Source organism: Lonchura striata, chromosome Z, assembly GCF_046129695.1.
Source record: "Lonchura striata isolate bLonStr1 chromosome Z, bLonStr1.mat, whole genome shotgun sequence".
NCBI classification, from domain to species: domain Eukaryota; kingdom Metazoa; phylum Chordata; class Aves; order Passeriformes; family Estrildidae; genus Lonchura; species Lonchura striata.
This window is the reverse complement of record NC_134642.1, coordinates 28,200,204-28,218,931: the sequence shown is the minus strand read 5'-3', so window position 1 is coordinate 28,218,931 and position 18,728 is coordinate 28,200,204. Positions and strand designations below refer to the sequence as shown.

Genomic DNA, 18,728 nt, shown 5'->3' with positions numbered 1-18,728 from the left:
ATCAAGGGACAACAGTACTTCCAAAGTTGAAGACAATGATCTAACAACATAAAGGTTGAAATTCCTTAATGAAATACCCTATGGGAATGGAAAGAATTTTAAATTAGAAAAATCTGTCCCAGCTGAACACGACTTCTCACTGCCAAATCTTCCACAAGACTACAGAGTAGCACAGGAACTAAACCCTTGGCCAAAGGACCTTGATGAACCTTTCAGTTTTGTGAGTTTTTATTATGTACATATTGTCTCTAGACCTTAAAAAAATTCCAAAGTACACATTTATTTTACGCTGGGTGTATGATTCCAAATAACAGTTTAACAATAGAGCAATTCTATTTCTACAGATGAGGTGATTTTAGAAACAAGACACTAAAACACATCTGTATCACCAGTCCCACAAAACATTGCTCCAGAATACCTCACAGAAAATATTTTTATACAGCTGCACCAGACACTTGGGACACAAGTGATTTAAGATTTGTATGGGAGAAGACTCTCCTTAACAGACAATGAAGGAGCAAAGGACACATCTGAACAAGGATGGCGGAAATCTTATGGCATACAATATTTGCAAGATACAAGCAGATACAAGTAGAACAATGACCCCCAAGAAAAGAAAGCACAGTGAAATAATATCATTTAAACAGCAGAAATAATTTTGCAGGCTTAAAGAAAATACATTTAACAATTTTATTCTCTTTCCTCATTCTACAGAATGAGCTTGTATTCAAGTCACAAGATCAGCATGGCAAGAGAAAAAAAAAAACCAAGATGTTGGAAGAAATGCTTTTTTAAAATAACACTACGACATTGTAAAAGAAGTCCTAAGTATTACAATTTGTTTAAGAGTGACACTTTCATGATTCCGACTGAGGAATCTGCACGGTTTTGTTGGCTTTAAAGTGTGGAAGGAAAAAGTGGTTTTGGTGTCATTCCCCACACAAGCACACACACAAAATATTCTTTTGTTCCTCTCTCTCCCTTCCATACACTAAATCTAGTTGTTATCACCTATAAGCAAGAAGAAAGTACTCTGCCCTCTAAATGGCCTTAATCCTTCAATATGATATACTCATGCAGAGTTAGTTTTTAGATATATATAGTGGTGCAGAGCCAAGTTAATATTTAAAGCACTTGGCCTAAGTTTTAGAGTTTGACTTAGAGATCAAAATACAGGACTGCAGCCATAGTAAATATTCTTCCTGATAACTCACTAAACAGAAACACTTAAAGAGAAATTACATGTATAGAGGTCACAAAGGATGATAGAATTATGTATTATAATTATATAATTATATATTATTCTGATGGCAGAAAGGCCTTTTGGATGAGGCTGAGAAAGATTAAAATCTTTTTTTACAGCCAAAGCAACCACACTGCATCTGTGCATCACTAATAGCTCAATGTTTTAATATATTCTTGATTCTTCTAATGGTCAAAGCAATTGCAATTTATCCATTACACATAAATAGATGTATCAAATTTATTGAAATAAAACTTCTGTATGTAACAAATAATGATTTTTCTCCAACTAGAATGTCATATCTTTCACTGCACTACCACAAAAAAAAAAAAAAAGTCAGACTGTGGTATAAAGGAAATAAAAGGAAATTTTAATCTTCTGGCAGGAAAATACATACTGAAAAAAAAATACCTCTCCTCTCTGAAAGAATGCAAGTTCACCACTACACCCTTCCACACTAAAACACTTTATATATTCAGTGCTTGCCTGAATAAGTTTCAAGGAAAGACTTCTATAAACCATTAAGAAAAACTTATGTCAGTTTGAAGGGATGTACAGTGATAAAATAGTTCAAAATAGAGGAAAAATTGAGAGTAATACCAAATAAACAGATACGGTCCTGAAGGAATTCTAGTCGAAATTAAAGAATACTTTCATCATGCATGATGAAAGTAGATGAGAAGAGAAAGAGGCAAAGGTGACAAAAATGTTCTTTGGTTTTTAGTTGGTTAAGACTGGTAGATTACTTACTTTGTATACAAAAGTAAGTACAGCATACTTTAGGAATCTATCTGAAGATACAAATTGGGTACTTAATATAATTTTTAATCATGGATTAAGGCTTAGGTCCACAAGTCAGAGCGAAACAAAAACAATTCTCACATAAAACCAGAATGAGAAAATTAATGTTGTAATATGTGTTGAAAAATTAGTGATTGTTGGGTCAATTTTGCAAGTCAAATAACCAGAAATACCTTCTTGGCAGTTTGAGTTGACAAGGGTTCCCTGTACTAATCAAATACTTTCTATAGTTATTTATCCAAGAATTTACCATCCTACCTGTGTACAAAAATAAATATGCATAAAATGCATACCCCTACTTATTTTAGTATTCATTCTATTTATGTAAGACCTCAAGTTTATACTTACTATGCGAAATCTAAATATAAAATCTTTTTGAGCATAAGAGCACTTATCATATAAAGCAGTATTTTCCTATTTGTGATACTTGAAGCTGATCATGACCAGTGTTCCAAGTGTAGTTCAACAGCATTTATAAATTAAATCTACTTCTCTCTGGATATAAAATAATTACAAAATGCAACAGAGCAAAAGTACATTAAATACTCAGTACAAACAATCTGTGCACAATTTGGTGCCAAACCATCAAATAGTAGAATACCTATCACTATTGAGAAACTAACACTTTGACTCAGTAAACCACTCTAAGTTGCTTGAATATAACTGTTGCCTATTAATGAAGTGACCAGACTCAAAAGAAGATACATGCACATATTTTTTTAAAAAATTAATTCAAATTGTTGATTAAATGTATTAGCTTAAGGTATCACTACCACATGTGTCAATGGCAGTAAGCCTTGGCAATGCATACACAACTTTGGCTGTCTCCACAGTGTTCACAGAATCTCAGACCTTATGGATCATCCAGTTCCAACTCCCCTGCCTTCACCAGGGACACCTTCCACTGGACCAGATACTCAAAGCTGCATCCAACCTAACCCTGAACACTTTCAGGTATAAGGCATTTACAACTTTGCTGAGGAACATGTAGCAGTGCCTCACCACCCACACAGTGAAGAATTTCTTTCTAATAACTAACCTAAATCATAGAACCATAAGGACCTATAAGGGTCATTGAGACCAGCTCTAGGCTCTGCACAGTACTCCCCAATAATTACACCATGTGCCCAAGAGAATTGTCCAAAAACTTCCTGAAGTCTGGCAGACTTGCTGCTGTGATCACTTCCCTGGAGAGCCCGTGGCAGTGTCCAACCATCCTCTGGTTGAAGAAACTTTTTCTAATATCCAATCTAAACCTTCTCTTTAATGCCATATATAATCTGAGCCTCCTCTGGCACAACTTGAGATCATTTCCTCTTGTCCTCTTACTTGACACTTGGCAGAAGAAGTTGGCCTCTACCCCACTACAACCTCCTTTCATGTAGTTGTAGAGAGTCATGAGGTCTCCCCTGAGCCTCCTCTTCTCCAAATTACAACAGCTCCAGATCCCTCAGCCTAATGGTGCTCCAGCCCTCTGATTTCCCTGTGGCCCTCCTCTGGACCTAATTCAAAATGGTCCACATCCTTCTTATGATGGGGGCCTCAGAGCTGGATGCAGGACTTCAGGTGGGGTCTTGTGACAGTAGAGGGGGAGAATCACCTCCTTACCCTGATGGCCACACTCCTCTGGATGCAGCCCACAAAAAAAATGGCTTTCTGGGCTGCAAATGCACATTAACAGGTCATGTCCAGCATCTCATCTGCTGATCCCTCAAGACCCCTTCTTCAGGGCTGCTCTCAATCCATTCTCCATTCAGCCTGTGTCCATGTTTGGAAAGGCCCTAACCCACATGTAGGACCTTGCACTTTGCTTTGTTGCCCCCATGAGGTTTGCACTGGCCCAGCTCTCAAGCCTGTGCAGGTCCCTCTGGATGCCATCCCTTCCCTCCAGCGTGTCGACTGCCCCGCATGGCCTGGTGCTGCCAGTGACCTCGCTGAGGGTGTCCTTGATCCCACCGTCCATGCTGCCAACAGAGAAGTTAACGTGTGCTGGTCCCAGTATCAACCCCTGAAGAATGCCACTCGTCACTGATCTCCATGTGTTCATAGAGCAGTTGACTGGTCATCTTTTTAAGTAGAACCATCCAGACAATTCCTTATCCACTGGTAGTCCATCCATCCAATCCATGTCTCCCCAGTTTAGAGATGAAGATGTTGTGTTGGACAGTACCAAATGCTTTGGAAAAGTCCAGGTAGATGACTTCACTCTCATCCCTCAGTCACAGAAGGCCACCAAATTGGTCTAGCAAAATTTCCCCTTGGTGAAGTTATGTTGGCTGTCACCAATGACTTCCTTATTTCCCATGTGCCCCAGCACATTTTCCAGGAGTATTCAATCAATGATCTTCTTGAGCACAGAGGTGAGACTGACTAGCCTATAGTTCTCCAGATATTTTCTTTTTTCTTTTTTTAAAAATGAGGTTTATATTTCCCCTTTTCAGTCACTGAAAACTTAACTGAGCTGTCATGGTTTCAAAAATACAATGAACAGTGGCTGAGCCATTTTCTCCACCAGTTCCCTCATGACAGCTGGATACATCCCAGAAGGTCCCATGGACTCATGCACCTTTAGGTTCCTTAAATGGTCTCAAACCTTATCTTCTCCTAGCCAGTACATCTACATTCTATAGTGATAGCCACTGATATTTATAGCCAGACATATACAATTCTATATTGCCTTCTGCAATTCAAGGAGTGTTAGCTCGAGGACTTGCCAGTTAAGACTAAGCAAAAAAATAATTGAGTACTTTGGCCTTCTCCATGTCCCAGGTAGCCAAGTCTCCTGCTTCCTTCTGGAGAGGACTCACATTTTCCCTAGTTTTGCTTTTATCATTGACATACTGAGAGAAGTTTCCGTTGTTGCCTTTGATAGCCCTCAGCAAGTTTAATTCTATCTGAGCTTTGACTTTCCTAATCTGACCCCTGCCTGCTCACACAATCTCTCTGAATTCCTCCCAGGCTACTTTTCCCCATCTCCACCCTTTTCATGCTTACATTTTTGTGTCCGAATTTGCCCAGTAACTCCTTGTTCATTTTTGAGACCTCCTGGCACTTCTGTCTGACTTCTTCTTTGTTAGGATGCTTCTGACCTAGAGGAGATGAACCCTTGAATATTGACCAGATTTCTTGGGCCCCTCTTGTCTGTGCAAGTCTTTATCCCACAGTACTCTACCACTGTGTTGTCCCTTCAACAGCTCTCTGAGTGGCTGAGGTCTCCATGAGGACCAGTGTTTGGGAACATAAGGCTGCTCCTATCTGTCTACAGAGGGCCTCACCCATTTGGTCTTCCTGTCCAGACCCCCACTATAATATCACATGCTCTCCCTTTAATCCTTATCTCTGTAAACTCACAGTTGGACCTCCATCAATCATAAGGCAGGGCTCTGTGCACTCCAACTGACATAGAAGACCCTCTGCTTGTCTCCTCTGTCTGTCTTTCTGAAACAGCCCCTATCATTCCATTCCAACACTCAGTCATAGGAGTCCTCCCACAACATGGCATGCACAGGGCTCCATTTTGTTTACTTTTCACGCTGCATGCATTAGTACAGAGGTACTTAAAATAGGTCCCTGATGAAGGATGAAGCCAACTTACTGGCTTGTGCAGCTGTAATTCCTTTGTGCTGCTCTTCACATGATATCATTCTGACCTCTGGTCGCTCTCCAAGCTCTGGGCATCTCTTGCTGGCCCCGGGATCAAAGTGGTAGGAGCAGAATGAATTGAGGTTTCTTTCCTCCAGCAACATTTGCCGAAAGCCCTCTTCACCATCTTAGCAAGCCTATGACTGAAGATGCTCTTCTCCCTCTCTCTTAAAGATCAACCCCATTAGTCTGCCAGAGACCAGGTGTCATGGACTGCTTCCATAGAGATTTGAAATACTATATAGCGCATATTAATAGTTTAAATTAGGAGTATCTACAATTTGGCATAAGTGCATGTTTGGATGTTTAATGAATGACTAGTGATTTAAGAATGACACTCGATTATGCAGTATTAGAAGAGATTTTTTTATTCACAGTAGATAATATTGTTATTGCTGTCCTGCATTAGATTGATGAGAAGCCATACAGCAAAGAAAGGCCAAATCAGAAATTCAAAGATTTACAAGTCTAGAAATCACTACAACAATTGTTGCAACTGTGGAGTTGCAACACTTGGAATACTCCCACTGCCACAATTCCACTTATAATAGGTCAGTGACAGTAATAAAAGAGAAAAATAATGGTAGGAGGAACTAGAATATAGTGTATGAAAGAGTAAATCTACACAAGACTTGCTAGTCATTTTATGTGTTTACAATTGCACGTTTAATTCTTTATTTTGTGAGACCACTTCTTTTCCACAGGCTGTGACAACATAAATGGTTTGACCAGAATTTTAGTTAGTTCTCAGTGTTATCTCAGTCTTCGTATTCCAGCAACCATCTTTTTGAGAGTTAACTTTACATAATAAAGACTGTATAGCACATGTCTTACACTTATTTCATACTAATGGCCATAAAACATGTATCTTTAGAAAAGTAGAAATGCCAGTCAAGGAAATAACTAGGAATGCATATTCACAAAGAACTGGGAATGCAACATAGGCAGTAATTTAATTCTGAATATACCACCTGTAAACGAATGTGGTTTCTTATTTTCTGTATCAAATATCTCATTCATTAAAATATTTGAGCTGAAAACAAAAGAGTTTGATTTTACATGAGTTTAAAGAAAAAAATGTATTTCTTCTTTAGCAAATCTGATTTCAAAATCAGCTTCAGTACCAATTAGCCCTGCACATGTGGTTAGTATAGCAATTACAAAATATTAAAGTACAGAATTTTAACTGCATATTTTTACTATACCATCCAGGTTGGTCAGAATTTTAACAGCTATTAAAGTTACATTTCATCATACACTATGAAAGTGAAACAGAACAGTTACAATTGCAAACATGAAATGTAATTTTTTTCTTTACTTGAAATGATTCTGTAATATCCTCTGCTCCTGCCTATTCACACCTGCTCTTTGAAAAGAACTAGAAAACTTCCAGGCACTTGCCTTGAAGTGTCACTTCTTTGCTGTAGATTCACTGAGAGCAAGCAAGCAGGAGGAAAGACAAAAATCACCAAAAACCCCACTAAGTAGTGCTAATCACTTTGGAAAGTAAACTTAACACATTGAATGTACTTAAAAATTAGTCAGGAAGTTTATAAAATTAATTTAATACAGAAATGGGTAACCCTTCAGAGAAAATACCACATCTAATTTTAAAAAGGTTGAGACACTCATGCACATTACTTCATTATTTCACTGCAATATTTCTCAGAAAGTTTTAAGCAGCATGGAACAGACAATGCTCAGTTTAGTTTTTACTTTACTATTTGCATAATTAAAATGAAATAGCCATAAACTCAAATTGAAATCTTATCCAGATCCTACTAAAATAATGGGTATGTTGTAAATGACCTCAAAGCCTAAAGAATCATGTCCTTCATTAGAAAGATTGGAGTAAATTATCAGAAATTAGAGACTAGTGAATATGAAAATGAAATAGATCTGATGTTGCCACTAAAAGAACGAATTTACAACCAGTGTCCTAGTTAAAACCACATTTTTAATGTATTATACATAACCAATCTAATAAAAGATATCTGTAAACTTGAACTAAATACTCCAGACTCATGTTTAAAATGTGAAGAAAACATGAAATTGTAGTATATATATATTCCTGTGCAGCAAGAGACAGAATTTATGCAACAGATCACAAACAAAATCCAAAATTGGTAAAAATCCAGGAAATAAACTGGCCTAATATGTTTTTCTGGATTGTTAAGAATGAGGGAAAAAAAATATTCACTGGCAAATGTATTATTCTGCCAGTCATTGTAGGCTATGAAAATAATAACATACCCAAGAGAAGGAAAAAACATAGAAGAAGGTAAATATTCTATTTAAGACTACTAATAAAACTTTAAAATTATATCTTTTTTAAACAAGTGCATATATTTTATAAAAATTTTTAAAAAGAAAGCAAAATACAACATTTCAAACTGCTAGAAAGCCCTTTGTCAGATATCTGGCCAAGCAGTAACTGAGTGTTCTAGCAGATATCCCAAACTATTACCACCAAACATTTCCTGGAAAAACTATAATTTGGATAGTTTTATGACCCTTTGTGCAACTCAGAAGGTGAATGCCTGGAGAAAAAAAAAGCTGGGGCGGGGGGGGGGGGGGGCAGGGCAGGAATACAGCATAAAAAAAGTATTTTTCACTGTTTCTTCTTTCTCTGCTAAGTCTAGTATACGAATGGAAAAAATTGTTTACAAACTACAGAAGACATTAACACACCATTACTATCAACAGCATATGCAGCTTGGCATTTTATAGGTTTATCCTGATGCATTTTCAATTGCCAGAAATTTCATTGCCACATTTAGAGGAAGACTTTGACTGGGGCAGTTATGAGTTGCTCATCCTGTGTGCTGGTAGATATTCTCAAATGTTCCAATTCAGAAAATCATCAGGTGTGTAACCAGCTCCCCTCAGTGAGCACATCTTAAGATAAATTTGTGGGATTACACCCAAAATTTCTGTCTCTCCTATTTCAGATGAGATAGGTGAACATTATTTTTATTCAGTCTTTTTATTTGGTGCCATTTATTTTAAACAGTTTAACAACAACAACAAACAAAAAAAACAAAACAAACAAAAAAAAATACTTCAAGTCAGAGCATGAAAATCTGAGTTTAACTCCACAACATTGGTCACTCTTCTGGATTTGGTATTAAATAAAGCACATTTTGAACACATTTTGTCCATCTGGAATGGATTAGGCAAACTGTGGTAAAACTTATACCTTTTCCATCTTTTCACCCTCACAGACTAAACTTTTATAAACTAAATCAGAATACACATGTTGTAACTAACCAGCTGTACACTAAGAGTCAACTAATGGCATCAGAAATCAAAAACAACAGCCCTTTTATTAATTAGAAAACATTCCACTCATACGTTGTGCTTGTTAATTAGTTATAAATAACCAGCTGGTTGACATTTGCCATGCAATAATCAATTTTTCAGATTCACATTCTAGCTACTTTATTGTTCAACATAAGTTCCCTCAAATCCCACGGAGTCTATTTGACTCCCTTCAGCTACAAAATATAGGAATAAAGTTTAAAGACAATTTTACCCACATCTATCCCTCAAAAAACATCAAACAAACAAACAAGCACTCACAAAAAAAAATTCTCAGCCACGTGTGGACACCTGAACAATATTTCCAACCTTATTCTGTTAACATGAGGTGCAGGAATAAAAAAACCCGCACAAGTTTATAACTGTCACAGAAAGAGGAACTACATAAAATGCCAAGGGATTTTATTATTTTCCAACTACTTCCTGTTTTCTTCTATTGCCCGTTTTATCTACTGATTTCTGCCATGTCACAGCCTGTAGACTCACACCTCACAAAAAGACAGAAAATGGGTAACAGAGAATTCTTCACTGAGATCTTTGAGTAGGTTTCCCCCCACATAGAATGCACAGCACTTGCAATATTGGAACATGGCTCTAGACCCAGATTTACCTAAAGAGAATAATCTAAACACAGATTACAGTTGTTATGCTGCATGTCTCATTCACAATTTTTCTTTTATCAGTCTATCATCATTCCAAAGAATATGCCTTAGCAGAGACAGCAAAAACCCCTAACACTTTTTGACACAGAACAACATAAAATGCCTCTCTTTCCTTAGTCTGCTGAGCAAAGCCCTAGTAGACTTCAATTTTGTTTGGGTTTTTTTCCCCCAAATACATCATTTTGAATATGCAGGTACATTTTTTCCTCTTAAACCCCTTCAATTCCCTGAAATCAAAGATACATGGGAATTCAGTGGTACTATCTGGAAAGCTGACTCCTTATATTTTATATATCTGCAGAGGTAGACACTAAGGGCAATATATGCCTTTCTGCTTTTCAAACTTGTCCCTCAATCTTGCACATGTCAATGGGCATTGTTATGATTTTTGCACAAAAGTCAAATAAGAAAACTGTGTCTCCTGTCAGGGGCTTAAATTCATCTCAAGGAACTCCAGCAGAAAAAGCTAAAAGGCTACACAAAAAACAAGGGCGAAAACTGCTTAATGGACTTCAGAGTCATGTAAATAAGAAACAAGACACAGAATTACTGCTTGAAATTGGAGCTCTTCTTACAAACAAAGGAACTAGCCACAGGATGAGGATCCAAGACAACAGAAATGCTTTGCATCTACGGATTTATTGGACAAAGCTAGTAAATTGTGCTAATGGAGCTGCATAAGAGTACCTTGTATAAAAGAGGAATCTTGCAACAACTTAAGAAGCCCAGAAGAAAAGTGGAAAATGCCTCAGAAAAGAAGCGTAACAACCTTGGACATGCAGGAGTAAAGGAATCTGCAGAGTCCTGACTGGTTGGCCTCACCTTGCTACCAAATGCCTTAACTAGTACAGAACCTGATAGGGGAATGTTATTTGCTATTACAGATTAATATTAAACTTACTATTACAGATTAAAAATATATTACTAACCTATAGGCAACTGACATGCAAAAGGGAAAGAGTATTAATTAAACAAATTTTAATTTAGAACTGCTATCTGGACAATGCAATTACAAAACTGCAGCCTAAAAACTCTAATGTTATTAAAAAAAAATAAAGGTATGATTGTGGTCACTTCTACAAAGGTATGCAAAATGAAACAAGAAACCTTTTGATCCTCTTGAGCATCTACAGCAATTTCAGAAACATTTCTGTTCTTAGATTATGAACCACAAAAATTACAGGAGTTTAGAATTGTTGCCATTTAAGTATATTTTCTGTGTCCTAAGAAAAGGCAGCAGCACCAGCCTGCATGTTGGATGCATCTCACAGACAAATGAAAGTGCTCCTTACCCATAAGGGCACATGAATGAGGAAACAACTGATTGAAGCATTGTGAAATTAATCTTATGCATATACAATAAACATAAATCAATTCTGTAAAATTCTTTCCTTGAAAGACCCAAGAAATCAACCACATAACAAACAATGCTAATGTCTCCCATATGGGCTTCAATAGTGTTGCTAGAGAAATGCTGCATACTAATACTGGTGTTAATGCCAACAGCAGCCACTTAGCAATATACCTACTTAATTAGTTACAAGTACAGTGGTACCCAGCAAAAATACCAGTGTCTATTAAGAGAGAGCTCATTCACTGTCTCACAATATTAACATATACAAACAAACTTAAGACCCAGACAAATAGGAAAAAATACACCATCTGGGGTACTGAGCATTTTTACTGTCATCAGTACAACCTGCAAATCAAGGTGTATTTGAATTAATCAATTATCAAAATTGATATTATATCAATTATTAGCTTATATCAAAATGAAAACATCTTAAGCTCTGATTCTTTATTCAATCAAATAAGGATCCTTCCAACAGAGTACATCAGTTCAGTGGGACTGTGGAATTAATTGCTGCTAAAGCAGTAAACCACTTGTGAACTTAATTCAAGTGGATTTCAAACCAAGTAAAAGATTTTTGTATTTCAAGGTATTTTAAGTCAAGAATTTCAGAAGGTGTATCTACATAAAACTACACAGGTTTTATGTAGATACACCTAAAAAGCTTTCAGTCTTAAAATTAATTCTAGTAAGTTTTCTGCAAGGAATGTTCCCATAGAAGCACCCAAGATGCAAAGAGATCTTAATGTTTTTGTCAAATATAGTGAATTTGTTTTCCTTTCAAAACATAAAACAAACTCATGGTGTGTGAACTACCAACAGTAGATAACATTTCATTCAACAATTTTTGAGAAGTACTGTTTCCTTAAGTGAGTGAGGTTTCAAATGTTTTTCTGTTTAAAACAATTGCATTTCACAGACTAGATTCTGTCCCTTTAGAAATACACACCTCAACTGTACCCCGAAACCTTCCTTTCTATGGCCCATCCAGTATGCCTTTTTATTGATCTACTAAGGCACCAGGAGGCAAAGCAATCTTCCATCTCAGCAGCAAAACACTCCACTGCTGCAATGTTTAGAGCGTTGGCCACACATAATTTGGATAAACAACTCTTTAGTACCTGGATGAATCAAACTAGCCCTCTTGAGCTACAGAGAAATGCAGCACTAGAGAACACTTCCAGTATAAAGGAAAAACAAAAGGCCTTTTAAAAAATGTTTCACCTTCTCAATCCTGATACAGTGTAACCAAGAATCCAACCTTCTGGCCTTTATTGTTCTGTGCAGGTACATAGGAAAAGGAATGGTTCTGTTCATAATGTTAACAAAGGTGTTCTTAAGGAATACCACAATTCCTACTTCCTGATCTTTATGATCAAGAGAAGGAAGCCACAGATTGAAAGGGAAGGAGAAGGATAAAAAATATAAGCAAAAATAAAATAATACCTGTACACTATAGCTCTTAAGTTTTGTGGGTTTGAAATCTATGGAGACCCTATATCTTAAAGAGTTAATGAATAAACAAAAAGAGGAAGCAGCCTACCAAGGAAGGCTAAAAGAAAACCAAACCACCAAATAAGGACTAACTTCAAAAAGGCAAAATGATACCTCTACACTGGAGTGGGATGCACAAGCCTCAAAATTTACACTGGCTTTTAAAATTAATTATCTGACATTGTGCTAAAAAACAAAATTATCACATAATGATGCAAGAATACAGGAACCAAACTCAAGAGCTCTTTCTTTATCTAAGGATTTGAGATTAGACATCCATACAAGTTTTTCTCCTATTTTTATTATTTTGTAGTACAAAATAATTTTAAGGATTCCCTAGGATTATGTAAAATTTTCACCAAAAAGAAGGGCAACATTGCCTTAACAGCATTACACCAATAATCAGCCTCACATTCAAATCTGTCTGCTTAGTATTTCACTTTTACTTGCCTCCAAGAACTGACCTTGGACAATTTCAGGATAAAACACTGAAATTTGACACCTAAATATATTTTCTTACTGGAAAAAATGTAGGTGATATACAATATGAAGTCTTACTTAGACCAGTCTCTGGCCTGTGTATTTTTAATTAGCAAACAATAAGTTTTCTGCAATTTCCTACCCAGTTAGCAGACTGCAGGGTGGCTGCAGGACCATGACCAGATAGGCCCATAGACCAGGAATACCAAACTCAGGCAGGCTCTTGTCTAAAGATTGGTGGCTTAGTAGGCATGGCAATGACTCTGTGGGACTTAAGAGATCAGCTTGACATACCTCCACTCTAGTGAGGCTACCTTGTTTTAGCATAGAGCTTATTTAGGATACAAAAGTCAGTCTGCATTCGTCAAGCAGATACTCCTAGAGAATGTGCAGCCTTAATACTGTTTTTCTCAGATCAGACCATGACATCATTGAAAGCAACATGAAGGGATAGCAAAGAAAAGCTGAAGTGAAGACTCATTTTCCTTTGCCCCACATTTCAGATAAAGACTAATGTAGTTACAAACTTAAATACTTAGCCAGGACTCAGTAATATATTCAAATACATCAATACTTACCAAAAAATCTGGTTTTAATCAACACAAAACTATTCATAATGTTGAACTGAAACTTTCCTACTTTCCATAAAATAGAAGTACACACAATGAGCAAAAAATTGATTCCAGTGTCAAAGTCAATAAAAATGTAATTGCTCTGTACAAAGCAGAGCAGCATCAGTGGGACAGGTTCAGGAAACTGATTTCAAAATACTATTGGAGTGGCTAAAAGGTATCCTAATTTTTGGTAGTATAGGCCCAATCTCCTTTGGATAGACATGGTTATTAAAGACCTTTCCAGTACATTATGAGTTTAAAGGACCACAGCTATATCCTTCTCTTTCACATATAATGCCTTAAATCTGGTTCATCAATTGAAAGATAGACAAGAGAATGAAAACAAGTATATCAACATTTCAGTAATAAATTTAGAATTATTAAAGTTAGTGGATTTACATTTCTATATGAATATAAATTTGTCCTTACTCATTCCAACCACAAAAAGAATTATCAATTCTTCACATAACCTGATTCATTTTATTAGCAACAGCCAGGATATCCAGCAGTTTCTGTAAAAGCTGGATTCAGCCACTCAAATTGATTAGCGCAGCCCTTGTGATTATTTTAAGGATTTACAATTATTATATAAATAAATGAATAGAAGCATTTTGGTGTGAAACATTTATAACTGAAACTTTATAAAGGTAAGTATTACTAGCCTGCAGACACAACACTGAGGCACTTTCTTCATTTAAAATACAGGTATATTCTTAGAGGTATAAACTTCTTAGAAGAAAACTAGGAATCTATAAAATTCTTACATCCCTTTTAAAAGACAGTGTACACATGCTACATACTGCGATAATTATAGCCCCCATAATGAAAAACTAAAATGAGTCCTCAATATTTATTGGTTTTTTGATGAAAAAATGTAATTTTGAACAGCTATTACTCATATTCTCTCAAAAATCACTCCTTTTAGAGTTAAGAGGCCTGCAAGTTAACACTGGCTTGAGTTTTCGTCTGAAAATACAGAACTATTTGGAGCTACACTGGAATATCCCATTGGAACACCCTATCACCTAAGGGAAGGCAGTACAGAATACACAGTAATCAAACACATTAAAGCACAGCTGTGAAGGAAAACAACTGTGATTTGTAATGCCAGAATACCACCAACAAAGTGTCAGGTTATTCAGCCATAGCAATAAAAATATAGAGTTGCCAATACAACTTATGCATATGTACATTGAGGAGCTTCAACAGACACAACCATACCACCCAAGGATTACACTTTTTCACTTGTCTAAATAACACCAATGAAAATTTAATGTGCAGCAAAGCTGCAATCACATATAACGCTTCAAAAGTCCTAGTCAAGGAACTACTTACAGGCACAAAACTGATAATAAACAAAAGTATTTGTGAAAAATTAAGACCTTAGAATGCAACTATTTTATTTTTCATTGCATTCAATTTTTTTGTATTAGGGTTTAATTTTTTTTTACACTTCTTAAAATCTAAAATTTTTCTGAGTTACTCTAGCATTTAAGCACTCTGATTTTTACTATGTACTATTTAAGACCATACATAATTATATGTGAAATATTAATAAAAATACATGCAAGTGATTCACTAGCTTCTATTTCCTCTCAAAAATAAAAAGATTTGTTTGTTATGCAAAACAAAACCAAGAAGAAACACTACCTCCCTCAGGAAAAAAATAAACTTCCACAAATTTTATGCAAAATTATACAAAAGATGCATTATTTTAATCAGTATTTAAATTTTTCTGCAGTGAATGCAATTATTCCAAAATAGGTTACATACAAAGTAGTACAGAATTTGTCCTGGAAAGCAGAAATCATAATACAAAGACCCTAAACAAAATTAGAGCTGATGCACCTACTGCAACTTAAATGAAACACAAAAGAATAAATAGTATCCTTAAATAAGAGTGAGACTCATCTTCTATTAAAGTATTAAAATATTAAAGTATTAAAGTACAATTGTCTACACCAAACTGCAAAGGGACTGACACAAATGCTTTTATCAGGATCACAAGATTACAGTACAGGTTATGTTGAATTTATCACAGCAACAGCGAAATAGAAGCTAACAAATGGGCACATATGCAGGCTTTGAAACTACCTATTAAAATTGTCAGTTCTCATCTTAATTAAGCATAATAAATCAAACCAGCTACAAAGCAGAGTCTCATATTGCTGGAATCTGCAAGAACCTGTTTTCAGAGAAATACTATTACACTAGTTGAAGTTCTGGCTTGAAATTCTTACAAAAACACTTTACATGTTTAACAGTACATTTTTCATTCTGTTTTGTTCTCTGTGATCTTATGAATTATTTTCAAATATTAAAGTATAAAATGTTCAATATGATCCATCTTTTCTACTGTAATACTTTGTATTGGCAATTATGAAGTGAAAATAACAGCAGAAGCAAGAGATTTGCAGATCTTTTCTAAATTCTTAATCTAAATATTAATAATCTGATATATTTAAGACAAGCCATCTGTTAATCTTCCTCCTTTTAAGGTTACCTACCAAATACATTATTTTGCAACTAGCCTCTAGACATATATGTGCTAAGAACAAGAAAGCTACAAGAAATAAAATAAACACAATACTTATAATGACCATACCTAGTAATAAGAACCGCATTATCATGGTGGGCAATCCCATTTTCTGGAATGGTGTTTCCATCACTTTGGTGGGAGAGAATGGATTTCTGCCACTTACAGAAGCTATCGAGGGACTTGTCTGCATGGTGGTTTATCTCCAAGTTTGGCTGCAATACAACATGCATACCAGAAATGTTCCAAACAAATTACTAAGGTCAGTTATTAAGCCTTTTGAAAACTAAAATGGGACTATAATTAGAAGCAGTGGTTTCTAGGAATAAAATCTTCCTGCCAAATTTTATTTCTGTAAAATCTGACCCCAAGTTCAGCTGTGTACTGCTGAACCATCATTCTTTCTACTCCAACTTTAATAATAATTTTGTCAATACAGAAAAAAAAAATCAAAATACAGTTCTAAAAATAAAGCTGACATCCCCTAAGGTGTAATAATCGTCACCTGAAGTAAGAATACATCTTTGAGGTGATACATGAAGAATATTCCTTTGAACTGCTTCATCTTGATTAAAGTAGTGAAAAATTACATGATAGGTTTTGTATTCAGAGGCAGCCACTTCAAGCTATAACTAAATAACTCTACATTATGCAATAATGTAATTTGTATTTCACAGGTATAAAGCTTAGCACAACAGCTCTTACCTGATCTTCAGTGAGGACAATCAAACGTGTCACTATAATATTCACAACGTTTCCTAGGCTGGAATCACGATAAAGTTTGGCAACCTGACCTCCAGAAAATAAGAAAAGGCAAAAGTCAGACAAGAAACACTACTTGCTTCCTAAATGGTTAAAAATTAACCCAATTTCTTCAGGTAGTTCCAGAATGTAAAGTACCATTATCACCTATATACAAGTTATTTTTTGACCAAAAAATGACCATTCAGTTAAAAAAATACCTTCTTGAGTCACACTTTTCAGTTGAAACCGTTTATACCTTGTTTCATAAGTTATCCAGCACAAGCATTTAGTGTTGATGTAAGCAAAATAATCTGTATAATCTGAATGTATTTATTTGAATTCAAAATTAAAGACAATAATTTAAATGTGATCACAACATACTTATTGACATTTTCCCAAAATCCTAAGATTTCCAGTATTTAAACTATTCATCTCTGCAAGTTAGTAATTATATTAAAGCATTATTCATGGCAATAAATAAACACTTGACAAGTTCATTATCATTTCAGTACATACGTATTGATAGGAACACAGAGAAGGATGAAACTTACAATATTCATTACACTCAAAATGTAGTGTTCAATGTCTTTGCGACCATGGTATCCCACCATCATTTTGTCTGCTACTACCAGCGTTTCCACAAACCGCTCAAGGCTTACAGATCTCTTCTGTCGACTACGACTACTTAGTGTGCCATTGACTGGAAGTGAAGCTGGAAAAGCAGAGGCATCATTCATCCACCCAGGTTTTTTGCTTCTCGTGAGGTCTTCTAGGAACCAAAACAATTAAATACTTGAGAGGGAGTCACTAGTAAAACTCATTCACATGCAGCTGGCTTATGTTGAGATTGCCATCTCCTCGGTTCCAGCAAATAAGTCTTTATTGAGGCAAAGAAAAATTAAATTTCTTTATTTTCTAAATTATTTTAAACTAACTTATGTTATTAAAAGCCAACTTTGAGCACCAATAATCTCAACTCTGCTCAAATTTGAATTAGGATGATAAAGCAACAATCCTCTCTTAATAAATCTGACTTTGCACACTCATGTTACTATTAAAGATTAGTTATAATTAACCACAAGAACACATCAGAATTTTAAGGAGAACAAGACAGCTGTAACCTCTGAAAAAAAATACTAGAAACCAAAAATTCAAAATTAATGTAAAAGTTATCAAAATTTACTGAGTAATAAAACGTGCTCATAAAACACTAAAAAGCTTTTCCCCTCCTGCAAAAATCTGTAATTTTTAGGCAATTAGCTTTACATGCCTAAAATGAATAAATTTTCTCTTCAGTAAGTTATCAGATTATATTTTATCTACCTTGCAAATTAACTGTAATAGAAAATTTTAAATGGTCTGACATGGGATAATTGCTGTAGTTACTTCAACACAAATTTCAGTTCAAATATGTTGATTCTCATTTGGCTTTCAGGTAAATATATAGAAAAATATTTCTTGTGTGCAAGAAATAAATTATTAAAAATCCAAAGAGCTGTAATTATCAGCAAAACAAACATTACAAGATGACTTTGAATTCTAATTCCTGTCCTCAGGCCAAAATTGAATCCATCCTTCCCTACAAAGGAAGGGAAGGATGCATTCAATTTTTTGACTTATTTTAGTGTACATTATATTTCCATAAGAGTTAACAAATATCTCAAGCTAAAGTTTAGCAAAGTATATTGTTAGTCTGGTTTTATCTGAGTAGGATTTCAAAATATCTACATTATTCTCATATACAGATGAGCACAAGAACATTAAGAGATACATTTATAGCTGTCTGAATAGGACTGCTCAAATGAGCAATTTTCTTGCATCATTACTTCTACTAAAACAG

General features: G+C 35.4%; 1 protein-coding gene across 1 annotated transcript in view; it reads right to left on the bottom strand.

Annotated features, from left to right (window-relative positions):
* Positions 1 to 18,728, bottom strand: part of ADAMTS6 (ADAM metallopeptidase with thrombospondin type 1 motif 6) — a 145,007-nt gene that overhangs the window by 107,870 nt on the left and 18,409 nt on the right. Inside the window, exons 5-7 of the mRNA XM_021534377.3 lie at positions 17,440 to 17,657; positions 16,850 to 16,933; positions 16,214 to 16,359 (exon numbers count right to left, since the gene is read on the bottom strand). Of these exons, the coding sequence (XP_021390052.1) occupies positions 16,214 to 16,359; positions 16,850 to 16,933; positions 17,440 to 17,657 (448 nt within the window). The remainder of the gene's footprint in view (positions 1 to 16,213; positions 16,360 to 16,849; positions 16,934 to 17,439; positions 17,658 to 18,728) is intronic.